This window comes from Epinephelus lanceolatus, chromosome 2 (assembly GCF_041903045.1).
Source record: "Epinephelus lanceolatus isolate andai-2023 chromosome 2, ASM4190304v1, whole genome shotgun sequence".
NCBI lineage: Eukaryota > Metazoa > Chordata > Actinopteri > Perciformes > Serranidae > Epinephelus > Epinephelus lanceolatus.
The window spans coordinates 26,284,104-26,311,512 of record NC_135735.1 but is presented as its reverse complement, the minus strand read 5'-3'; the positions used below and the strand labels follow the sequence as shown (position 1 = coordinate 26,311,512).

The following is a 27,409-nucleotide window of genomic DNA, read 5'->3' as shown; positions in this document are numbered from 1 at the left end:
CTGTCCCTGTTCTGATATTATTCTGTCTCATCCAGGCGTAAGGGCAACTCGGCTCCACTGCTCAACACGCTGGATGACGACGACGACGACGACGACATCAGCACCGACGGGGAGACGTACTTCAGCTCGTCTCTGGGATACAAGCGCTCCTCAAGTCAGGACAACATCTTGTCCACCTTCACTTTGTGAACGAACCCTGAGGTGGAGGATGAAGCTGCTTTAAATGCATCACTGCTGGAACAAACAGCTGGAGATCTGTGCCAAAACTGTAGATATTACACCAAAACATCTGTGCGGTGAATCCTGGGCACGATCTCGATGTAATTCACTCAGTATTATTTGAGCAGCTCTGATGGATGAAATCAGAACAGTCTTTGTATTAGAGCGTCCTGTAGAAATTAAATGTACATACTGTTTAATTTTTATATTCCCACTTTAAGTCTTATGTAAATTTGTCCGTTCTATTCTGAGTGGATTTTACTTTATTAACAAATGGATTACACGTGATTATCTTAGCGTTAGTAAACTTGAAAACACACTCTTTAATGCACTGTAAAACAACGCAACCAGTACTGCCTTTTGTGAACAATATGAGGTTATTAACCCTCACTTTTTTATGCCTATCAAATATGTTAAATTTTCATACAGTATCTGAATATTAATTTGTATATCATTTTGTCAAATAAAATATATTTACCTTTTTTAATGAATGAAGATCAAATCCAAGTATATGAAGTGAGGAGTGCCAGGATGTTTTTTTTTATTTATTCATGGTTGAATACACAAAATCCTGGCTCAGTGAGGGTTTTAGGGACCAGTAAATGAGGGACTTTGTACACATCCATTTTTATACAGTTTTTATACAAAAAATAGATCATGAAAATATTAACAGGCATTTGTTGTAATTTTATTACACAGGTTACTCCAAATATTAGAGACAACACAGTATTGTTTTTACATCAACTGGAAAGGGCTGCTTCATGCAATCAAGACAAAACCTAAATTAAATTTCTGTAGTCAGCACTGGACTAAGTCACACATATCACAACCATTACATCTCTTTTTACTGGAAACACTTTGATTTAACTTCATCTCTGGGGATTTCTCTCATGAATGGGGCAGTGTGGATACTGAACACAGCCTACGTCTTTTTGTTTAACGTCATACTTGTGTGTTGAAAGCCTCGTACGTGTTTCCTCCAATTTTCTTTGAACTGAATGAGGGAATTTCTTCTGATGAGCAAAACTGACATTCGATGTTTTGCTACACTGTGATGATTTGCACTCTCTGTTGGCTCTACGCTGAATATGTCCTCGTCTGACGCCTGTGGAGGGGGAGTGGATTGAGACAAATTGCTGCCACTACCTCTCTGTACACATTTGTATGATCATAAATCCTGCTGAGACTAAAATAAAGTTACTTCCAGTTACTCACGTTTTTTTTTCTTTGTTGAACAATTCATGATTTTAACATTTACAGATCAGTTGTAGACATGTTTTAAGATGTATAAAAATACTTGCTTTGAATAATAATTTGCATCTCATAAGGTTTTTCCACAAAAAGTTAAAATACCTAGTTAAAAATGTATGTTTATTTATTTATTGATTACTTGTAGGTATTGTAGTCAAGACCATCTAAACTAAGACCAAGTAATGACCAAGATCAGAGTGCCTCAGGACAGAGACACGATCAGAACTTTGAGGAGTTGAGACTGAGTCAAGACCAAATCAGTGTGAGTCCCACGCTGCATCACACACTATAGGCACCCCTTAAATTGATCCTCAGGATCCACATTCCCATAAAAGCACCCACAGAAAGCAAATAAAGATTACTCTTCATGCATCTGTTTTACTGTTGCACTGAATGTGTGTATGTATCTATGTGAGTGCAACATGAAAAACATTTTGATAAAATAAAGGTATTGTAGATATGATTTGTGTTTGGGAATTTCCCAGGAGCTGAAATCAACTTAACCATCTTAATTTAGCACTCCTTTTTTACTCAGGCAGTTTAGTGATATCCCCACAGATGTGGTCCTCACCGGTCTTGAAATTAAGTGTACTGTAAAGCTCTCTTTGTCTGAGACCAAGACTAGACCAGGACCTTCAATAAGTGATTGAGACCGGTCAGTTGACCAAGACCGATCTGGATCTCAGTGCTGCTGAACTTTGTTTATATAGCACTTGTGATAACAAGGTTTCAAAATGCTTCAAAAAAATAGTAGATAAAAACCAAAATCAACAATAAAACAACATTACAATAAAATACTAACAACAGAGGGATCATAAAAACACTGGGGAACAAAATAAAATTAAAACACTGATAAAATGGCCAGGGAGGGGTGATAAAACCCAGCAACATATTAAATATTCATACATCTTTTCCTATAAAATGAAAGACAAATACAGTAAGTTATAATTAGTTTTGGCTAGTAGTTGGAAGACGTATTTAGATCCTTTACAGAAGTAAAAGCATCAAAACCCAAGCGTGACAATACGCCATGACAAGTAAATGCCCTTCATATTATCTTGTACTAACTATTTTTTACTACTAGTAAAAGTATTATCAGCAAAATGTAAGCAAAGTATCAACAGTAAAAGTGCTCATTATACAGTACGGCCCCTTACAGAGTGCTTTAATATATAACATGTTAGTGAACCTTTATTCCCTGTGTATTAACATGATGCAGCATTTTAATGTTATCTGATCCACGGGGAGCTGAATTGAACTACAAGATGATCATACTGTTTTTCTCTCATTATAAGAAGTTAAAATCTGCCCAAATAAAACTTTCAGGACTCAATAGTTTTATGTCTAGCCTAATCCTTCTCACACTTTTTTGAAGAAAATGAGCTTTTGCCATTTAGAGTCCCACAGACTCAACTGAACATGTTCAGCATCTCTTTTGTTCCTCAGTCTGTAAACCTATTAAATCAGAGTATGGCTTCTAAGTAGCCTCAGTGTACCTGGGCCATCACTAAATGTAATAGAAATGTTTAATTTATTGCACTGTAATGCCTGATGTGATTTGTAGTGTTTGTAGTAGTATGGTTTTTGTTGCTTGGTTACATGATGTTTTGTATTGTATTTATGTAAAACAGTTGATGTCCTAGTACACAGAGCAATTTCAGATGTCCGTATGATATTGAAATGAAATCTTAATCTTAATATACAGCACAAATTACTTGATAGATTTTTTAATATACAGCACAAATTACTTGATAGATTTTTGCAGTGTTTGTATGATACAAAATGTGAAATCTACAAAGTAACTCAAACAGAAAACATGTAGTGGAGTACAAAGTACAATATTTTTCTTTCAAATCTAGTGGTGTGAAAGTGTGACATACTAACTGAGATGATTTGATCAGCCCAGTGATGGTTGTACACTGACTTCATTCATCCTCAGATGAAATCTCTGTGGGGTTGAGGCAGCTGTGTCAATAGCGGTTCTTTATCTTTAATTTCGTGCTCAGTGGGTCAGTGTTTTTCCTGCCGGAACATATGAAGCACATGAATCCTGTGTTTGGGCCTGATCACCTTTCAGCCCGAGCTTTGACCTCCTTCAGCCTCTTGGGCAAAGAAAAAAAGTATTCGTGGTGCAGGGCTTCGAGCTCACAGATGTATTTGTAATTTATTTAGATCACATTGTAGAGATCTGGTTTCAATTTAATATTAAAGATTAAAAGAAAAACATTAAAGCTACTTCTATGTCATGTTTTAATGTTGAGAAACTGAGAGTGTAGACTTGCCACTCTGAAAACTTTCTTCACACTTGTACCTACAGCAGGACAAGGAGGTGAATAGACTGAGCTTTCTTATTCACACTGGCTGACTGGCTATTGTTGGCAGGGCATGACCTTCATTTGTTGCTATTCTGTGTGGAACAAACAAATCAACCGTTCAAGTACCACAGCATTATCTCTCCCTCCTTTGTGGCAAGCCAAGCAGTAAACTAATAGGGGCTGCAGGCCGGGCGGCTTAAGAGGGGAAAGTTGTGTATGCTTAACAAGGTGATCATTCCTGGGATTCTTTTATGTGCTTGAGTGACTTCAACCAGAGTGACTGCTGAGGAATAAAGAGGTAGACAGCTGAAAGAGTTGTCTCAGAGGGAACTGTGACAGTTTTCTAATGTATGGGGTTTAAAAAGCTCCAGTTTTTCACACAGAGCTCTCTATTTCACAGCCCTTAACAGGAAACATACAAGTTTAACAAGTCTTACAGGGATCTAGAAACAACTCTGGCGGGTTAGTGTAGGAGGACAGAAAAAATAAAAACAGCTTGTGAGCGTCACTGGTAAAATGTCACAGTACCATGCTGCCCCCTAGCTGTAACAATGGGACCTGGTTTGATGATTTAGATTCTCTGTGTGAGATTTCCTGAAAACTAAGAGGTGATAGAGCAGGGGTGTCAAACTTATTTTAGTTCATAGGCCAACTAACAGATGATGAACAGCCTGATATGTCTTTAATGAATATAAGTGTAATTTCAAAATTGTCTCAGTTTTTCCACACTCAGTCAGTCATCTTTTCACTGTCATTACATGTGCATTTCTACATATATTTCCACCCCTGTGCAGAAATGCAAGCATCAACACACCAAGCTAAAGTGGAAGCTACTGAAGCTGCTGATTGACAATATTTTGCACAATGTTCAGTATCTTTAAATGTGACCACAATAATTAATTATTCTTTTTTCAGAGAACTGTATTCTTCGGGGGTAGAGAAGTCTCTGAAGCAACATTTTACATTTAATTCAACTTCAGTTTCATTTATAATGCCCAGTATCACAAATCACAATTTGCCTCAGAGGACTTTGCAGCATACGGCATCCCTCTGTCCTTTGGATCCTCACGGCGGATAAGGAAAAACTCCCTCCCAAAAAACCTTTTAATGGCCAAAAAAAAAAAGGTAGAAACATCGAGAAGAGCAGCTGAGGAGGCTAATAACTGTTTAAGTTGCTTATGAAACCTGGCACCTCTTAGCCCTCACAAGTGCATCAACATTAGGTGTGCGATGTCATCCGGTGGGCTGGATTGGACAGTTCTGGCCCACAAGCCGTATGTTTGAAACCCCCATGATAGAGGATCGAAAATAAATATTTAAATTATATTAACAAAACAGAGAGCTGATATTATTTTGTTAGTAAACTGTGGGGCATTTGTGCATTGGAGTTTTGCTAGTGAAGTGAGAAAAGTGGTCACTATCAATGGAGAGGCATGCCTGTCTCTGTGCTCCATTACTTTTGTAAAAGTATGAGCATCAGTAATGAAGTGGTGAGCAGTAAATGGTTTGTAAGTGAGCTGGTTTTTATCACCGAGCCGAGCTGTCAGGCCTCTGCAGACCCACAGGGACTCAAACAACCTACGTAACCCCCAGATACTTCCATCTTGACGATGAATAGCTCCCAGTAACACTGGCTGGTTTACTGAATATAGCCAGTGGATAAAAGGTAAATTACCTTTATGTAACTTCAGCCTTCTTTACATGCTCTGACCTTGTACTTTAAAATCTTATTTTTAGATCAACAACCACAAAGTTTTATTGTGTTTTTGTGTTGAGTAATACTATAGTAACTGTAGTAACACTGCTCAGGTTCTGTACAATAACGCCAAGGTAAACATTTGGTTCAGGCCTTTAGGCACTGAATACCTCAGTGCAGCAGGACAAACCTGCTTTCAGGGCTTGTGTGTCTGGAGTCACTTTATCTCTTTTACGATCAACACATAGTTTTATCATTTAACACGTGTGTACTCAACACAGCTGAGTCCTTTTCTGCAACATAACAAAGGATGCTTTGTTCAGATGTGCAGTTCATTATGTGAAGGTTTTTTAATTGTGTTGGCATCATAAAGTTCAGTACATTCTTCCAGCTGAGAAAACTGATCCATAGATTCAGACTGAATAACCTGACAGTTTATCAGATCAGTGTCAGGTTAGTTTTGCATTTTTATGGCTATATATTCTCAGTGCAGTGTTCAACACAGTGTTATCACAGCATTAATCTTCAGGCCTGAGCTGTAAGAGATTAATAGCTGATCCTTTACATTGTGATGATTTTTAAAAGGTACTATCCCTCAACTATTACTGTGTACACGTTTGCCCTGTATTACATTGAAATGTCAACAACCTGGCGGTCCAGTGTGCTCTTCCCCTTTTGGATTTAGTCAGTTAGCTCACAGAACAGGTGATTATCAGTGACTTTAAATCTATGAAGCTCCCCTATTGGAAAAAAATCTTATTCCACAGCCCAGTCACCTTACATACATTACATTTGTATGTTTCATTTGTATCATATCAACATTTAGAAGTGATGACTTGAAAGCTGACTTTGTCATCTGGAGGTGGAGGGGAGTCTTTGGTGAGATGCCTGCCCAGCTTCAGTCCACTGCAGTCTCTCTGTTTGAGACCAACAAACAACAAAATCACTTGTGATTTAGTGAGTCATTGCTGTTTTTTCGCCATCTTTTTAGACACCAAACATGGGTGTTTTGTCAGTGTCTGTGTTTCCAGCAGCTCTAAAGGCATGAGAAGTTGCTGTGTTTTACTGAGACATGGCTGCCTTTCCAATGGAGATTGTGTCCCCAAACCAGGTATTTTAAACCAAAACATGATCTTCTCCCTGTGGCAGATCTTCCTATAACTCAGCCAACATTGTGGGGCCCATGTGGGTAGTAAATGGGTTGACAAATGGGCCCTATATGGGATTGTCCATGGGTTCCATACCGGCCCCATGCCAATTGCCCAAGTGGGCCCCACTTGGTTATGCTCGGGCTACCTGGGTACCAAATGGATATGGGCCCAAAATGGACATCTTATCTGGGGCCCACTAGGATAAACCCACCCATGTTGCCAATTGGCAAGGGGCCAGTATGTAACCCATGAACAATCCCATATATGCCCCATTTTTCAGCTCATTTACTACTCACATGAACCCCACATACAAATGTTGGCTGGCGGGGCATCAGTGGCTTAGTGGTAGAGCAGGTGCCCCATGTATAAGGCGGTTGCCGCAGCGGCCTGGGTTCGTTTCCAGCCTGTGGCCCTTTGCTGCATGTCCTTCCCTCTCTCTCTCCCCCTTCACGCTTAAGCTGCCCTATCAATTAAAGGCTAAACTGCCCAAAAAATATCTTTAAGAAAAAAAAAAAAAAAAAAAAGTTGGCTGGGAAGCGACATAGGTGGCCACCTTGGGCGCCACCTTGCTTGCCTAGGGCCCTGAATGTGCTAGGCCCACACTGTCTTTTCCTAAGCATAACCAAGTGGTTTTTGTGTCACAGCATTGCTGAAACATAAAGTTTCAACGCATCTGTGACATCATCGGTTCTCAAACTATGATACTCCTTCTGGTGGTATGTGGAGGAATCTCCACAAAACTTTTTTTAACCTATATTGATAATTTAAATAAGGGCCTACAGCATTTAGAATGAAAATACATAAACTATGAGATCCATGACATGTAATCTAAAAAAGATTTTGCCCTTTTTGTAATAATTTTGTTTAATATCAGCCTGCTACGGAATCGTGTTCATGAACGTAGCACACGCATATATCCATAGTTCTGAGCTAAACTGTGATAGCAAGATAATAAACAGGAAAACTACTAAAAAAACAGGAAAACTACTAAAAAAAACAGGAACTATTAGAAGGAAAAGTGTGGACCAGGAGGTGAATATTTAGAGCAGCCCTGTTGAAACTGAAGTGGATGACAACCAACAAAGTGCAAGTGCTAGTGGCTTCTAAAGCAGTGCCTGTGAAGTTTCCACAGCACCTGATGAGGGCTTGGCCTTTGCAGGGTACCAGAGCTGTATGGAAGACTGTAAGTGCCAGTTGTAGTTCTGCTGCCCCTTTGTGGAGGGTGGCTGCTCCTAGTCATCTGATTTAGAATAAACCTGCCTTCTGTGTGAATTGTCTGTAGTTAAACAGAGTAGGCCTATGCTACTGTATTTTAATGTTGGTTATAGTGGTGGTACTTTAACATCCTAATACAGTGGTTTCCAACTGATGGGTCGCGGTCCAAAAGTGGATCGTGGGTCTATTCTGAATAGACTGAAGTGACTCGCAAATGTTTCAAGTTTGTACAGAACACACTGTATCTTTAAGTGCAGTGAATTTGTGGCACAGAGCTTTTATTTTTTACATGTAGTTCCTGCTGTAGAGTGAGTGGCTACTTGACAAAGTCAGCAAACTAGCTTGATGACATGTCTAAACACAAATATGCCGCTGAAAGTGTTAAACTGTGTGGACCTTGAACTAATAACTTGACTAAGGAGGAATCTGGACCCAGTGGCTGGACCAGTTGGGAACCACTGGCCTAACATTTTCTGAGATGATACACTGTGTAAAAAGTTTAAGAACCACTGTGCTACATATTGATGTAAATGTAACATATCCATGGTTTATAGAAACATACAATGCAAACATTTTTTTGTCTGGTGATTGTGTTGTTTTTCAGTGATGGGTTTACATTTGTTCATAAAAAACAGTCAGCCAAAGATAATTAGACTCCAACAGTTGCACGACTCAAGTTGAGATCTTCTAGATTTTCTGTGTTTTTAGTAACAAATTCTCCCTTAGCGTTACTGTCCCTCCACCCTGCTCCACGAGGAAACTCTGTTTGTGGATACACAAAGAGGGAAAGACTGTAACTTTAAAGGATCCCATCTGCTAAAGCTTCATATTGGCTTCTGTTAAACTTTAGAGGTAATTTTCACACAATTAGGACAGTGGAGTCCCCTATTGTTTACATGAAACTGTAAACTGCTTTAAGGGGATCTTTTTGCAGCCAAGAACCAGTGACTCATTGAATGTACATATTTGACATGTTAATTTTGTTTAAAGACTGACTTGAATAAACACTGACCTATCCTTTAAAGAGTACACGTTTGTGTACAGCAGCTTCGACCTACAGTATGTGAGAAAAATTTCCTTCTTTACTTGAAAATATTCAGCCTCAAAACTTATCTCTCTGGCTGTATAGGAAAAGAACTCAGCCATTTTGAACAACCCTAAAATCAGTGCAAGTAAGTTTGAGTTGATTACCACACATTTTTCTAAAGCAGGTCAGCCTTGTGAGGCTGTGTAATCACAGATGGCACATTTGTCTGTCAGCAGTGGTAATGTTGCTTTGGGATCGAGCAATCACTAAAACACAAGTTAACCTAAATACCACAGCTGTAGGGACGCTAAACAGACAACAGCTATTGTTGTTGGTTTCAACAGTGAAATCCTCCACAAGCAACCGCTCCCACACAGGAGATCAAACACCTCGACTGTAACCTGCACGCAGCAACAAATAATACATGTAAGTTATTACTGAGAAAAAACAAGCTTCTAATTATCCCTGTCTGTCAGTGGGGCAGATAGTACGTAGTAACAATCCCTCCAAGAAAAAATATTGAAGTAAAAGTCTTGCATTAAAAATGTTACTTGAGCAAAAATACTAAATGTACTTAAAGTATCTCAAATTTCCGCTGTAAATGTACTATGGCATCATTAGATTTTTAGTACTGATGCATTAATGTGTTAGCAGCATTTCACTGTAGAAGTTCTTCAAGGTAGAGCTAATTTTTAACAATTCTTACAAGGCTAAAACAATCAATGACATGAGGTTAGCTGGTGACTCTAAATTGCCTGTCGGTGTGAATGTGAGTGCAAATGGTTGCCTGTCTCTATAGCCCTGTTTCCACTGAGCAGTTCAGCTCAGTACGCTTTCCACTGTGAGAAGCTGTGGATGGTACCAATGAAACTGTTCCACACTGTCCCCATTTTTGGTTACCCCTCTGTTGGGGTACCTAACACACAGTTCTAGTACTAAAAGGTGGAGCTGTGAACACTGCAGTCTGTTGATTGGTCAATAGTGGACGGTCACACTGCTCAGGGCTGAGTTGTAGCTGGATTTTAGGGTTATGTAACCACTGTTCATACCATGGAGAGTTTTACCTACGTTAGCAATGACAGCCCTGTGACAGTTCTGTGACCTGTCCAGGGTGTATCCAGCCTCTCGCCTATAGTGTCAGCTGGGATGGGCTCCAAAGCCTGTCATTCTATCAAGCCCATTGATTCATCCAGATAATGAATGAATGAACAATCAATTAATCATCACCAGTGTGAAGTGTCCTTCAAGATTTCTCCTTGCCTAAAGTGACACCTTCAAATTACTTGTTCTGTGAAACACATACTCCAAATGCCCAGATTACTCAGTTTACTATAATTTAGTAAAAAAAAAACCTTGCTCATCATCTCATTTAAGAAGCAGGAATTATGATTAATGGGCTAATTGTTTCAGCTCTTGGGACTTCAACAGTTTGATCTATGACAAAAGCAACATATTTTATAAACTCATCAAATATTTTATGTGTAGAATCTTAATCTGAAAAGTAACAACACCTGTCAAATAATTGTAGAGGAGTAAAAACACTACAGTATTTCCCCCTGAACTGTAGTTGAGTAACAGTATAAAATGCCATGAAATGGATGTACTCTTTTAAGTATAATTACCTCAGATAACAGTCCTTGAGTAGATGTACTTAGTTACCTTGTGTAACTGCAGTCTACATGTTGCTTTCTGCACATTGGCATGAATTAAGTTGACAAGCATTTGTTCTTTTCAGTGACACATACATCGTGTGGTTCTTGTAAGACCTGCCTTAAATCAAGATCTGATGTCAAAACAGTGAGAGCGCAATCACAACAGGAAGTAAATCTGATATGTTTATGGTAGAGGATTACCACTTGACACTGGACTTGGACGGAGGCCTGGCTGAGTGACCGGCTCACTGATTGCAGGAGTAAAGAAACACCGTTTGTTTGATGTCTGGTTACTGATTAACTCCTCAGACTTGTAGAAATACCTCTTACATTTGTTCTGGAAATTTTTCTTTTCATATTTACTGATGTATTTTGACATCAGCTAACATCTGATCTTTGTTGAAGAATAATGTCCAGCTGAACAAGCTCTGGCTTGACAACTTCTATACCTTTAAAACTTTACTCTGCTTAGTGACTCTAATTTGTCTGTAGTTTCTATTAAAAGGGAGTGACTGCAGGCCATTCATAACAGGAATGTGATCCGTCTGTCAGGATGACTGTCTGTCTGTCCCTTAAAGATATCTGACAGGATGAGTGAGTTTAAACTGATGAGGTTAAATTCATTGTTTAAAACCAAACATCAGTGTAGCTGTGAGGAAGAAGGAAGACCATTAAAAAATAATGCTGCCTTCCTTTTCATCACGATCCACTATCAACAGTATCAATAATGTATAGGCTGAAGCAGCTCCTGCATCACAAAACACCTCCTGTACCTTCAGTATAAACCAGTTTCAAATCATTTACTGAAGTTAACTAACTCAACTAGCAACACCAATAATGATACAGTTATATAATAATATAACACTTAGGAATAATTCTTGCATAATGAGTACTTAAACTTAGGATGCTTGCAGCCCATTTTGTTTCTAATACTTATTTTACTTAGTAAAATTTTCAGTGCAAGACTTTTAGTATAATGGAGTATTTGGGTGTATTCATATGTGAGTAGTACTTAAAGCTCCAGTGTGTAGGATTTAGTGTCACCTATGGTTATATAATATTCACAACTATATTTTCGTTACTTTATAATGAACCCAAAATAAGAATCGTGTTTTCATTACCTTAGAATGAGATGTTAATATCTACATACAGAGCGGATCCTCTCCCACAGGGTCCACTATGTTGTTCTACAGTAGCCCGGAATGGACAAACCAAACACTGGCTCTAGATAGGGCCATTCATGTTTTTGCATATTCGCATCTCCTACACGCTTGGCACATGGAACAAGTTTCACCTCTGCAGCCTCACCGCTAGATGCCACTAACTCCTGAACACTGGACCATTAAGGGCAGTTCACGTGAGCAAAATTCACATCGGTGAATATATATCTCCCGTCCACTTTTCAGTGCAAGCACAGGGATAAATAATACATTCTCTTCTAGTGGCAGAGCAAATTTGCATCTTTGCATCATGTAGTGTTAAACTAAAGTCAACTTTGACCGGCCAAGTCTCAGCCTTAAGAAACAGTAACAGAGTTTGTGTGGAGGAGACACTGATTTTTGTTGTGTCTAACCAGCTGATATTGTATGAAACTAACTACAAACTGCCCCACATGATAGGAGCTGCCTGGCTGGCAGTGAGTCAGGAGACAGGTATGGAATGTAAGAAAATGGTTAATGTACCAATACATCATATTTAGCCGTATTTATCAGTGGGCTAACTAACATTAGGTAGCAAGCTAGCCCTCTGTAGGCGTCACATGCCGCACTGCCCACATTCAGCGCGAATATCACCTTGGCAAGTGGAAATCGCTCATGGGTTACCATACTGTAAATGTTGTAATTGTTAGAGGTGGAGCTAACTTTAACTACTTCATATGGTGTTAGATATTTAACCTGTATTATTACATTATATGTAGATGATCATGTGATTTGTGTGAACAATCTTAATCTGAAAAGTGAACGGCTGTTAAATAAATGTAGTGAAGTATAAAAGACCAATAATTACCTCTGATATTTGGACTAGAAGTATTATGTAGGATAAAAAGGAGACACTCAAGTAAGCGCTTGAGTAAATGTATTTAGTTACTTTCCACAGCTGCACAGTAAGTGATCAAGCTTTTGATAAAAGAACAATAATCACCTCTGATATGTGGACTAGAAGAATTACATAAGATAAAATGGAGTACAGTACTTGAGTAAATGTATTTAGTAACTGAAAAGAACAAAATACACTGTGTTTATTGCTTGTCAGAACTGTGAAACAGACCAATATCATAGATATGGATGGATGGATAAATATTTTACAATTAGTAGAGCATTTCTAAGAAAGCTTTGCATGCATAGCTGTAACATGAGGATATTGCCAAACTGTGGAGTGAACAGTACACAGCTCCTCCTATTAGCCACTCCTGTTGATAAGAAGGGCTCCACCTGTCCCAGCCCGAGTACGAGGCCCCTCCCTGTGAAAGTCCTGCTCTCTCAGGGCAGGAGGCACAGACCAGGGAGGCAGCTGAAATGTGGCCAGACAGGTCTGATGGGAATGCAAAGACAGAGAGAGAGAGAGGCAGAGAGAGACAGAAGGCAGGGAAGGTTGCTGAGTGACTGACAAGCCTGTCAACCAGGTGGAGTTAGTAGCAGTCTGACAGGAATTATCACAATGACATAGCTGTGTTTGTGTTACCAAGTGTGGAACCGGATTGCACCTGATCTTTTCACAGAAGGAGAGGCAACCTTAGGGTCCTGTGGACTCCCCACGACCACCACTAGGACCAGACTTGACAGAGTGGAATTTCCCTCCTCTTCCCTGGCTGGAGCCGGGGGCAGATGGTCGCTCTGAGAGTTTGAGCAGAACTCAGGAAGGAGCAGCGAGAGGAAGGGTGGGAGGAGGTCCAGAGAGGGAGAGGAAGAGAAACGAGGAGTGGACAGAAGAGGAGACATGCATCGGTACGCTTCAGGACGAACTGTTTCCACCACCACCACCACAACAGAGGACTCTCCAGAGTCTACAAGTGAGGTAAGAAGTCCCAGAGAAGTCAGGACACTGAAACTCTCCCTCTGTCTCCCCCTTTTCTTCCTCTGTGTTTTGCAAACAGTTTTGTATTTCCCCTCCCACCCTTCTCTGTTTGTCCCCCATTGTCTTTAACTCTGCAGCCACTTGTTTCTTGTCTGTTTACAGTAGGATAAATGTCCTGAGTCCCAGCTAACATTTTCTGCTCCCTGATGATCTGAAAGTTCATGTTTGTGATAGGATGTGATCACTAACAGGACCATGTAATGGGAGCTGAGTGTGCAGGAGGCAGGGCTGTCATGTTTATTTGAACAGCTCTCTGATAAAACAGGCCTTTGTACTAAACAGGCCTTTAAACTTATTCCCATTGTTTTCTAATGAATAAAGAGCCTTAGTCAGCTGAGTATGATACAGGTTCATGACTGCAGTAATGTGTTTTGGAAAAATGTCTTAAAATAAAATCTTTTAACATATCTAGTTTTACTTTTTTTGTCTGTTACATAAACAAACAAAGAACTGACTGTGGTCTAAATATTATGATGTATCTGTAAGCAGCTACACAGCATTTACATGAAGTTTGCTCGAAGCTCTGTTGTCACTGACTATAAATAAACCCACAGAGGAGTGTTAAGGTCTGTGAGATTCGTCACCTGTTCTATTTCTTAGCTTCACTTTTTTTTATCCACCTGCCTCTTCCAAAACCTACCAGCAACTCATTAGATTACTATTGTTTTTTGGCTGGTGAATGAAGCAGCCACTTGCATATTTTACCAGCACTTGGCTTGTAGCTGGAGCTTATTCCCAGCCCTGGTTTCAGGGATGTTTCAGGGTCATCTGTTCTATATTTTCTCATGATGACTTAACGCAAACATTAATTTGCGTGCAGAACATTATTCATTTGCTTTTTGTCTGTTTGTTTTTCTCAGAGGAGGATCAGACGCCTCCGGTTAACTCTACACGCTGGAGATAATGGAAACAAGGAGCCCAAAACCTCAAACTCAGACACAGTAAGTCTGTGTGTATATCTCCCTCATTGAAATTCTACAATTAAGTATGCTACTTCCTGCCTATAAGTCTTGCTTGACAGCCCTGTTTAGATAGGTAAAGGTTTAATGAATGGAGTTAACTCAAACCGCACACACAAAGGCGCTCTAAAAAAGTGGTGATGTGGAAGAATGATAAGCGCTGAAGATACAACATTAATTCATCATATAATACAAATAAAGAACCACTGAGATTTATGTGTGTTTTATCATCTGGACCAGTTACACAATCATGGCAGGAGGGTGTGTGCATGTGATAATGCACACACAGCTGTTTCACATTGACTTCAAAGCTCACCTCTGACTCTGTGTTATAAATCTATTCCATACAATAGAAAATATTTAAAACACTTTTGCTGAACAGGCTTTTTCTGACATCACACCTGAGACACCTGCGGCACAGTACAAACTCAAACACTACTAACTACACAAACATCAATTTGAATGTTCTTAAAGAATTGCATAATTACACTCTCTCCGACTCTGTTAGTGCACATTGTGACTGTGAGGATTATGATTATGAGTATGTGCTGCAGGCTGTGAAGGTGTTTGCTGTAGGTGGTTCTGCCCCTGCCTTTGTTTGTGTACAGGATCTGTGGTCCACAGACTGATGCCAGAATTTGACAGTGAGAGTGTGAGAACTGAAACTTGACTTATTGTTGGCACTGAGAGGGTTTTTTGGTCCTTCAAGTGCAGAATCTTTACAGCAACATGGTGGTTTGTTTTGTATGAACCTTGGCCAGGGAGTATGGTGTTCGCCTAGTTACCACACCTCCACGCTCTCCACTGATAGCACGCTACAGCAATCTCTGAATGCACTTCCCTTTTAGTGGGTGTGATAATGACTATTGGAACTGATGGCAGAGGACAGTGTGGTCAAGAGTGAACATGGAGTGGAGGGTAACACACATGTGCTCTCGGTGATGACGTGTGCTTCAGTGTGTGTTTAGTAAGGACGTAAACTCTGCACCCATGCAACTGTGCAGCTCGTTTTGCCTGAACACACATCAGCAGCTCCAACAGCACAGCGGCACATTTTTACAGACAATCGACTAAAGCCCAAGGTGCAATAACAATGGCTGGAGGAAATGTAGAGAGTAAAAACACAATAGTAAGATGTGGCCCTGGAGGAATATTAGCATTATGGGAAATCCATATTTTCACTTTTTTGCTTAGAGTTAGCACAAAGACTGGAAACAGGTGGAAACGCCTAGCCAGTACCTCTAAACCTCCAAATATAATGATAAGATTGATCTTGATTGTTTTATACTTACAAAAACTCACTTAAAATGATCATTTGTTGTTTTAAGGCAAGGGGAGTGTGCAATTAATGAGCGTCAGAGGTGCGCCTAGGCAGATTTTTTTCCCCTTTGGACAGAGCCAGGCTAAACTATTTTAGCCCATTTCCAGTTTTCATGCTAAGCTAAGCTAACCAGGTTCTCACAGTAGCTTCATATTTATTGTACAAATGCTTCACTTAATCAATGTTCACTGAAATACAGAACATGATATTTTTGGAACAACATACTTCCATCCTATACAATCAACTTCTGCAGTCTCGTTATTAAAAACAAAAACATCTGAAAAGGACTCTAATTTGGAAAAATTTGTAACACTTCATGACTGTCTTTGTAATTTATTTCTGTGTTGCTGCTTAGTCTTAAAACCTTTAATTTAATTTCTTATGTTTTTGATTATTGTTTTTTAGTAGTTGAGGTACCTTCATAAGCCATTTTTTGCTTGTAACCTCTCCCGCACATTGTTCAACTTGTGTTAAGAAAGGTCTTTCTTTTTTACACATGTATGTCCAAATAACTAAGCTAAATTCACTGAAGTGCTAAAACGAGCTTACACATAATTTGCATATGAATCTGCAGTGTGGAAAAACATAGCTTTGAAGCCACTCTAGAGGAAATTAAGAGGAAAATCAGGATTCGAGCGGTTAAAAACTCATCTCTCTGTGTCCTCTTCATGTGCTCATTATGCATTCAGAGCTGAACTTAGTGTTCTGTGCAGCTGCTGCTGCTGTGACACATAACTTTGTTGCTGTTGCAACAGCATTTAGTTAAAATACCAGCACAGTGTTCAAAAGTGACACAGTGTTGAGCAGGCTCCAATTTCTTATTTCATTTATTTAGACATGGCCCGTTTGCTTAAACAAATTTCTACTCAATCTGTGATTTTAAATGTAATCGGGAGGGAAGGTCAAATAAAGGCCAGTTGCGTATTTTTGAGCGTGTGACTGTGGGAAAAAAACGAAAAAGGGAAGATGTGAGGTTAATCGAAGAGGAAGGAAGTGACAGAAACATGCTCTGTCAGAGGAATCCAGAGATATTATGTTTCAGCAGGGAAGATGGTTAAAGTGGTTATTCCCCATAAAATTAGAACGGGTGTATCCTGCAACCTGACACATCGTCGACACAATCCAACCAATGACTATGGCCTAGATGAGATGTAATACATATGCACCATGATGACACACAGACACACACACACACACACACACACACACACACACACAGACACACAGCAAGTCCTTTACAATGTAGTCATATGATAAAACAATCAGTTAACACGTAATTCCTTTAAGGGGGCATTTCTATGCAGTTTTTACGTGTTAACGTGATCCAGACTGTGACTTCTATGAGGAGCTCATCCTTCTTAAAGCAAAAAAACAACAGAAACCCTGTCTGTTTCTTCCACTGACGTTACATGACGGCAGTAGTTTCAGTCACAAGAAGCGGGTAAACATTGTCACCAGTGTAGTCAAATACTGAAATTGTAAAATTCAAAGCTGAAGTGACAGCACACAGAGCATTGTTATTCTGGGCTCTCTCTCAGAGAGGGAGGCTGCTCTGTTGTTAAAACATAAAGATGGCTGTTCTTCCCTCCCATCTGCTGGAATTCACATCCGCCTATTTGCCGGCCTTCAACATTTCTCAACAGCGCGTCCTCTGTAGATTAAGTGGTGGAGAAATGTGAGGTTCGGCTGTGTCCACCACACAACAATGGCGTCTTTGTTCCAGTTCCTCCTCATTCTTATCTCTGAGAGCTGTGGAGACTGGTGCCTCTTTTACAGGGTAATAGGTCTGTCTATCTATCTATCTATCTATCTATCTATCTATCTATCTATCTATCTATCTGATTAAATTTAATTGTTTTTTTGTACACGCCACCCCCCAAATTATTACTTATTTAACAGTTGAAACCTGTGAAACCCTACCCATACCCACTACAACTTAGTCAACATTGTCGTAGTGACATAAACAAACAAACTTAGCTTCAACTCCACGTAGTAGATACAAAATAGAGTATTCACATGCAATGAGAAAAATATGCAACATATTTAAATAAGGACAGAATGAGGTAGAAAATGATAATAAAATAGCAAAAACTTGCAAAAGAGTTTGCTTGCATTCTTGGTCTTGTTGACAGATTGCAACGACGTGTCTTATTGCAACAGAAACTTTGCTAGTTAGAAGGTGTCAGTGCTGTGGAATGTTCGCACACAATACAAAAATAATAATACATGTATTTTTTACTTTCCAGGGTCCACACCTGGAGTGTCTTGAATTATCCATAACAGCAATATTGAATATTTGTTGTTACTTTTTGTTTCTGTAGGCTGAGAAAGAGAAGGCTGTCAATGGGGCATGGAAGAAGAAGAATGGGCTGATCCAAAGAGAGAGGCCAGCTGGCAGGGAGTCACCTCAGCAGGTAGACAGCCACATCCAACACATGAATAATAGGCATGACACTGCCACTGCTTCAGCACGTGTGTCACCGTCATCCCTCTGTAAAAGCACGTTTCCGTGTGTGCACTTTGAGGCTGTCATTAATAATGTATTCATGGATATTCAACATGAACAGATGCTTGTAGATGACTGTAACAAATTCGATGTCTCAAGTCTATCTATCTATCTGGTTATCTATATACACAGATTAGTTTCAGCCCCAAATTAAGTTCTTTCTAATTTCCAGAGAAAATATTTGCCCCTTTCACTACAGTATTGAAATATTTATGGAAACTGAATCTCTAAGCTTCAGTACTGTAATGTATCTGCAGCCATGATATAACTGTATTTTGTTATTTAGTTATTACATTGTTTAAAATGCTGCACTTCTTCTCTGCTGGTGTGCATCTGTTTTCATCAGTTGCCCGGCTGCTGCAGGTACAATAGGCAGACACGGCAGCAGCAGCTCATGTACTGGGTTGCAGAAACATGACACCCTCAATACACCCTGCACTTTTTTAGCCACTTGTTCCCAGCCTCCTGTTTCCAGTGCTCAGCAGCAGTAGTGCTGGAAATACCTGAACAAGTGTACATATGCAGGCATGTGCATCCACACACAAACACACAAACATGAGATGCACTTGAAAGTGTGCATGTATGCACATAAGTGAGCACACGAATACACAAACACAAAGACAGTATAAGTCAGCCTCGGTGGAGGGTGGCTACAGAAACCTGACCGGTGCGATCCTGTCTCCCTCAGCACCTCGGAGATATGACCAATGGGGTGCCAGAGACCTCGCTGCAGCATCATGGGCCCAAAGTGTATGGCGTAGTGCAGCGGATGGGTTCGGACAGACAGCAGGAGGTGATGGCACGCGAGTGGGCGGCCAGTCACCTTCAGGATGAGATGAAGTACATCAGGGAGGTGAGTGGAAACTAACACAACACGAAGTCAAGCCTTCAGGTCAACGCATCATCCTGTTCAAAGCTGTATGGGATGTTATGTAGATAATATCTCTACGTTGTGTATACAGGTGAGAGATTCTTTGGAGAAGGTGAGAGAGCGGATGTACGGGCAGTTCGGAGGAATGCAGCAATCAATGCAGAAGCTTTCGCAGGAAATCAGGGTAATGAATTATGTAACACTGTGTGACTGCTCCAAACTCCCTCATCAAACCTCCAGTCTGTGAAGCTGTGAATAAATCTGAATAGTTTGCCATGTGCATCTGCAGGCTGCCAATTCACATCGCAGGAGTCTGGAGTCAGAGGTGAGGGTCCGGACGGCAGCCATGGAGAGCTTCGATCAGATGAACAGCTCCCTCATATCTTCCAACATCAGCCTGCAGGTAACAAATCAATGTCACTGAATCTGCGACACCTGCATGCCGTCACAGAAAAGGCTGACTTGATAAGAAACGTTTCCTTTGCAGAAATCCCTTCTGGAGAACTGTCAGAGAAGGGTCGGCGTGAAAGATGAGGTGAAGAGTTTGCGGAGCACCTGTGAGAAAACACAACAAGAACTCAGAGAAAAGGAGAAGGAGCTGGCAGCAGCGCAGGTTGAAAACCAGTCTTTGAAACTGCAGGTAATCACATATCTCTTTGTGTGCAAGCTCACACTCACTCATTCACACAAACCCTAATGTATCCACAAAACATTACAGTGGAAGTACCTGCTCTGGCACATTCATGGAGATACTGGTCACCTAGCTGGTGTGACGTTCGAACGGCCTGATACAAAACAGTCTGATGAGTTAATAACAGTGATATGACGAATAGCAGATCCAGCAGCATGCTTTGATCCTGTAGATTTGATGACAGATCATCTCACCGCAGTAGTGCAACACATCAGCTGCACCTGAATCTTTTATTCTAGTGTCAATATGGAATAATCAGCCTAATTTTTTCTGTGCTGTGAATTGTCCAGGTGGAGTCTGCACAGGAGGCTCACAATCAGGCGATGCAGAAGCTCTCAGAAAAGCTACAGCGGGAGTACGACGAGAAGCTGCAGGAGGAACAACGGAAACACAGGGAGGAGATTGAAAAGCTACAGGTCAGCATTCTTTACTCCTTATTCATTTGCTCATCACATACAGTTTCACTGCCAATAGAAACCAATGTCATGAGATGAGCCCTCAAGATGTCATTAAACGTGTCTGGTTTTTGAACATTTGACAAGCCATTTCAAAAGCAGTCCATCATCTAAACTGAAATGTATTTCTGCTCACACAGGCCCAACTCGATGAGTACATCAGGCGACTGGAGGAAGCAGAGAGAAACATCAGGATTGCAGAGGCCAAGATTGAGGAGAGGGACCAGAGGATTATTGAACTGGATCGTCTGCTGGACTGTATGGGAAAGGTAAAACAAAAATATTAACGTAACAAAAATCGCTCTACACTTTTAGCAGATGATAAACCTCATAAATGAAATAAATATTTTTACAGGAAAAAAGTCAGCTCTGCAAGAAGCTGCAGGAATGTGAACAGCGCCTACGCTTGCTGGAGCTGACAGACCAGACCGATGCAAGTGTAGTCAAAAAGTATGAAAAGAGAGTCCAAATAAATACACTCACCAGTGTGATGAAACAAGCTAAACTCAAGGGTCACCTACAAGCTTTTTATGAGCTTTTAACTGCATCACACAGTCTTTATCAGCAGCTGAAGTTTATTATGTTGTCATTGAGTTTAATCTCATAGATTTTCAGGTTCTATGCCACCTGATGTATAAAAGCTAATAAGAGGACCTTGAGTCTAGACTGATCATTTCTAAGGTTAAAAAGACACATTCGTGCTTCAAGTAATACAGTTTTGTTTTGGTGGAGGTGCATTTTTAATAGAGTACAGCAGTCATTTTTTTTTCCTTTCAAAGTTTGTTATTCTTGATCTGAGAAGCATGTGGCCTGGCTGCACATTTTTGGAAAAGATAAAACACCTTTTCACCTGGATTTAATTCTGGGTTTAACTCTATTTAGGTCCAAAGAGTTGCAAGCTGAATCTGTGGATCTCCGTGAGAGAATCAAACACTTGAACGACATGGTGTTCTGCCAACAGAGGAAAGTCAAAGGAATGATTGAGGAGGTGAGGAGAGTTTATTTATCCGTGTCTGAAATCCGATCGGGTCTTCTGATCTACCGGTGTTTTGATAAAGGGTGTGGATGAGATGCATACGTCAGCCAAAGTAGTAGAAGTTTGTTTACCGTCCAGAATGCGGATGAGATCAACGCACACAGGGAGTATAAAACATGATCTGACCCAGAGTCAACAATGGGTGGGGCACTGCATTGGTCTAGTGGTTAAGATACATACTCATGAGCTAAAGATAAATGGTGAAGTGATTAAAAGGCATTATTAGTGTTCTAACTGTTCCCTCTTGAGCTCATAGTACAGTTTGGTTTTCCAGGAAGTTATTCCTTATATTCAGCGTCCATAGTAATGTATCACTGTTCTGTTCTCGTGTTGCCTTGGCTGTTTTCTCTTCTTCTGGTAATGCTCTGTTTTATTGGTGTGTAATTTCTGAATAATTTCCAAGAACATTCCTGGAAGTAAGTTTTGCAGAAAATAGAGACAGTGTCCAATTCATACACTGCTCAATACATTCTAACACTAGAGTCACTAGTTTAAAAGAAAGTCTTATAGTTAGTGCACAGCAGGTTAACTAAACATGTTAAAGATATACTGTGCAAGATTTGCCTAAAAAAACAAAAAAAAACCAAAACAATGTACAGCCTCATACAGAAGTGATCCCTCTCAGTCATCATTTATGACCCACTGGCAGTGTGTGGTGGTGTATTTTTCTGCAGAGACTCTGCCTGGATTTTCTAATTTCCTGTGTTTGAGATGTTTAAAGTTGTGTACCCCCACAGCGTTCAGGTGAGCTAGAGGCCTTATTAAAAGGTAGCAACCAGATGCCAGACTGTGAGCAGCAGGCATCCAAGAGACACAGCGCTGAAAAAACACAACTATAGCGAGGTGAAACACCAAACCTTCGATGGCATACTTGTTTAAAAACAGTAACAATCCTGCATGGCAGACCTTTAAATTTGTCTACAGGCAAACATACAAATTTTCAATAATAGATGAATAATGAATGCATATTTGGTGCTCTCTTTTTCAATATGTTTATTGATTTTTTTAGGGCAAAACAATACATATAACATTCATCAGAATATGCAATCCAAACAACTCAACTTGGCTCACAGATCAAACATCTATAGATGAATTACACACTAAAACTAAAAGCAAGACAAACAAATGACAAGTCATGTTAGTCCCCCACTACATAAACCCTCTTGTAAGAATAGCTGAAATATCCATTCCGATATAGGACATAAAAGGCTCCCATGTTCTATGGAGCGCATCATCCTTCAAGTGTAGGATACATGTCACATAATCCAAAGAAATATATACAAGTATGACCATATGCCACTGTGTTTTGGTTGGAATTCTGTCTGATATCCAATTCAGAAGTATGCACGTTCTTGCACAGACTGTAAGCAGTCTATAGAGTTTACCTTTAAGCTCAGTTGTGATAAAACCATTTGGTATACTAAATTGGGCGGCTGTGGCTCAGAGGTAGAGCCTGGACGACCCGCTCTACTTCTGACCCTCTCTACCAATCGGAGGATCAGCGGTGTAATCCCCGGTTCCAGTCTGCATGTCGAAGTGTCCTTGAGCAAGATACTGAACCCCAGATTGCTCCTGATGGCTGTTCCATGGGTGTGAGAGTGTTAAAAACTGAGTAGCAGGTGGCACCTTGTATGGTAGCCTCGGCCACCAGTGTGTGAATGGGTGAATATCACTCGTAGTGTAAAAAGCTCCTTGAGTAGTTGGATGACTAGAAAGGCGCTGTACAAGTGCATGTCCATTTAATATGTATTTTGGATCACTTCTTCGATCAGTGACTAAGATGTTATTAATATTTGGTGTTTTCAGTGTAGCCTCCCTTTTCATTCATGTTTTTTTTTACATATATAAATATCACCAAATCATATCGTTATTTCCGGGAAACTTCCAAAAAAAATATGAGTAAATTATGCGAACAATCCAGGAAGATCACAATAATGGATTGAATAAACTAAGCAGATAAAGGATCCGACTGAGAACACATGCTAATTATTTTCAACCTTCTGTGAAGGTTCAATCACTGCGAGCTCAAGTTGCTCAGAAGGACATGTTCATCTCAGAGCTCCTGGACAGAATCGCGATAGTGGAGTGTGAGGTAAGAAAAAAAATGCTCGGCTGTGTGTTCACTGTATGTTTTGATTTTGGTGTGGTGTGGTGATCTACTGCATGACTACATTACAGATGATCATCTGGGCTGCTGCTGAGCACTCAATATCTTGAGCTGTCACCAATGTCTGCATGGTTTCTTCATGTCACTGCACCTTTCTGTCACTTTCACATGTTAAGGGACTGCAGTCCTTTGCATGTCGCTGACCTGACAGTGTTGTTTCCTCTTTTCCTTTTTCCTAGAATAATGAATTAGAAGACAAGCTCAAGTATTTTATGTCCACACAGAATAGGCCCCATGAGGAAACCAGGGAGGTAGGAGTAGGCTGCGATCTGCTCCTCAGGTAAGAAGCAAAGTTAGAGAAACATATTTAGCAGCATCAGGTTATTTTTGGTGCCTCATGGAGGCAGATTGGAGGTGATTTTTCACTCTGAGTCTGACTGTTAATCTGCAGCCAAGAAGCTAAAAGGCATGATGTTGAGCCTACCTGTCATGAATCAACTCATCTCCATACCATACAAGAACTACCACCTGCTCCACCTCCACCACCACCAGTGAAACCTTCACAATCCACTCTACCTCCACCCTCCACACAACCTCCACCCCCCTCACAACCTACATCCCCCACACCACCTCTATCTCCCCCACCACCACTATCTCCCCCACCACCACTATCTCCCCCACCACCTCTATCTCCCACCCAACCTCTATCTCCTATTCAACCTTCATCCCCAATACAACCTGCATTCCCAATACAACCATCCTCCCCGATACAACCTGCATTCCCAATACAACCTGCATTCCCGATACAACCTTCATCTCCCACACAACCTTCACCCCCTACATCTCCCACTCAAAGTCCATTCCACTATCTAACAATGCCCACCCAACCAAGGACGTTCAAGTCTAACAACCCTCCACCCAGCAGGCTGGAGTCCAGTTTACTGAGGTACACTCCTGTCCAATACAGCCGCTTCCTGCAGTCCAACCCCTCAGTATCAAGTGGGATGTTTCCCTACATCCGCCCGTCTGACTCGCCTCCTGCGAATCCAGTCCAGTCAGGGACAGATGAGGTGGACGCGGAAACAAACACAGACACACGATCAAGTTCTGAGGAATCCACGTCTTCCCTGTCCTCTCTGCGACCAAGATCAAGAGTACCTCAGGTTTATACGCCGTTCATGAAACTTATGGAAATAACAGCAAACATAAACATAGAGTGATTATGAAGTTAAAGCTATACATTTTGGGGAATACATTTATTTGCTTTCTTGTTGAGACATGAGAAATGGGAAGGTTGATACCACGCTAGTTGTGGGGGGTAACTATGAAGCTAGCAGTTGGGTAGCTTAGCTTAGAATCAAGACTGAAAACAGGGGGAAAGAGCTAACCTGCAGGCTTGTCCGAAATTAAAAGTGTGTGTTTTTTTATTTGTAATTGCGTTCAAACTGGATTAAAAAACACAACAATTCTAGTGACCTGTGCAAATTCAAATATACATTATATAAGCACAACACCACACCATTTGCAGAGCAAAGGCGTACTCTTGCAATTCACTATCAGCTCATTAACCTATCAATAAACAGCCAAGAGATAACGAGAAGGGCACTCAACACGCAGACCTACACCAAGGCCAAATGCCCTATCTCACAATATAAACAGAAGTAAAAAATAATTTGTGTAGCTGCACCTTGATTAGGATCCTCTCCAAAATTGAATGGGTTCTTCCTTAACTCATGCTACACCCCTCCACCAAGACAAGCAAACCGAACTGGAAACATAACCCCCTTGGTTGAGGTAAAAATGGAGGACACTGGTGAGCAAAGCCATGCTGACCAGATAATCACAGCACCTAATTACCTAAAAAGCAGCTTGTTGACATATTTTGGGTTCTGCACCATAATTGGCAAAATTACCAGGAAGTGTTTACAAACATTTTCAAAGCCTGCTCCACAATTACAACACATCTGCGGACTCACTTGCTAGCTGCAACCCAAGTGGCAGTGGAGGCACCAGAAACGATTGGAGCAACATCTGCTGTTCAACCTCGGCTGACTGCCTGCTTTCACCACACATGCTCAGGACCCTCACCAGGAGCTTGTAAAAAGGCTGGCACTGATAAAATAGCAAGATTTACATGCAAGGATTTATGGCCCATTGGTACTGTTTGGGGTTAAGATTTTTTTTATTATACTGACAGAGCAGGAGTTGTTTTTCCTTTTCTTTTATTTGTCAATCCACAAAGTTAACCAACTGACAGTTAAAATGTACCTCTTCGCACATTAGTTTCAAGTCTCACCACAATTTCAAGACACATAGTGGGGATGCATTACACTATATGGGTGCGTTTGAAATATGTCAAACTACTTATGTGGTAGATTTAATTGTTCTGAAATTGACTTTCTGAAAAAGTTGGCAGGTCTACTTCCTACAAGCAACACAAAAAGTCGATAGGAGAAATATAACTGAAAGAAATTTCCCATTCTATGAGATTATGGGAGCAACCAGTGGTGTGATGGGAGTTGACGAGGCGTGTGTGCTACTAGGTAGACTGGTAGGTTACCTAAGAGAGGGTGGGTAAACCGTCCTGTATATTCTGATGGCTATTTTTCTGATAGATGGGTTTCTTATAAATGGCCAGAAAAAGAGGTGGGTATACCCCATATACCTGCATATATCCTCCACTACACCACAGGGAGCAAACGTGGAGACATGAGTCACTGATCCCAACAAAAAAAGTGCTGTCCTGAACCCCTCACTAAACGGCAAATTGATGTTTTAGACTTAAGTTTTTTTTACAAATACAAAACTAAAAAAGAAATTAGTGAGCTTTGGTGCTGGTAGGCCAATTTTGATACTCTTGGATTGGAACAGCCCACTAATTTCCCGTTTCCAATCCTTATGCACTTTATGCTAAGCTAAACTACATGTAGCTGCAGTAAGCTTAGCATAAAGCTAATCTGTAAGTGTGTTGCTGCGTTCAAAGCAACCTAACTGCAGTTACATATTTAGCAAACAGTCAGTGGTATTTATCCTCTCTTCTAACTCTGAGCAAGAAATCATATACGTGTAATTCCCAAAATGTTGAACAATTGCTTTAAAACCCAGTTCTCTTTGTCTTCTTTTGGACTGCTGGTTATCTTTATTAAACTAACCATCCATGACACAGATGTATATGAGTCCTTCCTTTGTCACATGTGTTGAACAACATGAAACTGATTGATGTAAAAAGTCTTATGTAGGTTTTCAGCGTAGCACTATGATAATAAAATGTTGCTTGCTATAGGGTGTAAATAATCTCTGTAAAGCTCTAAGCTCTGTAAAAATATTTTGTAAGTAATGTACCGAAGGATTATATTTGTTTTGTTTACAGTGAATGTAGCCTACTTATGTTGCTCACAGAGCTATGAGCATTCAGTCCTACATGAAGGATGTTACAGTTACTGTATGTATGTTCCCATCGTTTTTTTATTGGCTCTGTACAAATTAAATGAATATTATTTTGTTACTGTCACAATATGTACAAAATATTTATTAACATGCTTTGTGCCTTTGTATACAGCCTACTGTCTGATACTGGTGGTGGGAGTGAATCGCTTTGAATTGGCAACAGGGTAATATAGTAATATAAGTAAATTTCTCAGTTATTGATGAAACTGTTCAATCACTTTAAAGATATTGACCTTATTGAAGTGACTGCCATTCCTGAGCCACAGGCACAAGTATTATCCAGCTGTTATCTGCACTGCCATGACTGTATTTGAAAAAGCTTTATGATGTGCCTTTTCCTTAACGATACATATCATACTGCAACTAATGGTAAGAGGCCAGTGTATGTTTGGATAATAAAGACTTTACTATATAA

The 27,409-nt window shown here is 40.3% G+C and overlaps 2 protein-coding genes across 4 annotated transcripts in view; both read left to right on the top strand.

Moving 5' to 3' along the window:
- The window catches only part of cgnl1 (cingulin-like 1), a 31,364-nt gene extending 29,935 nt beyond the window's left edge, over window positions 1-1,429 (top strand). For both annotated transcript variants that reach the window (XM_033625322.2, XM_033625314.2), the window contains one exon: window positions 36-1,429. In XM_033625322.2, the coding sequence (XP_033481213.2) occupies window positions 36-189 (154 nt within the window). In that variant the 3' untranslated portion in view covers window positions 190-1,429. The remainder of the gene's footprint in view (window positions 1-35) is intronic.
- An 11,573-nt stretch (window positions 1,430-13,002) lies between these two features.
- Window positions 13,003-27,409, top strand: myzap (myocardial zonula adherens protein). Of its 2 annotated transcripts, none has more exons than XM_033625480.2 (14): window positions 13,003-13,541; window positions 14,462-14,542; window positions 18,203-18,295; window positions 19,076-19,240; window positions 19,350-19,442; window positions 19,548-19,661; window positions 19,746-19,898; window positions 20,240-20,365; window positions 20,545-20,673; window positions 20,760-20,854; window positions 21,287-21,392; window positions 23,449-23,532; window positions 23,787-23,887; window positions 24,515-27,409. In XM_033625480.2, exons 1-14 carry the CDS (start codon window positions 13,464-13,466, stop codon window positions 24,765-24,767), a joined length of 1,671 nt encoding a protein of 556 aa, XP_033481371.1. In that variant the 5' UTR covers window positions 13,003-13,463; the 3' UTR covers window positions 24,768-27,409. The 2 variants fall into 2 exon arrangements, with proteins under 2 accessions (XP_033481371.1, XP_033481361.1); XM_033625470.2 differs by having other exon boundaries at window positions 23,999-27,409.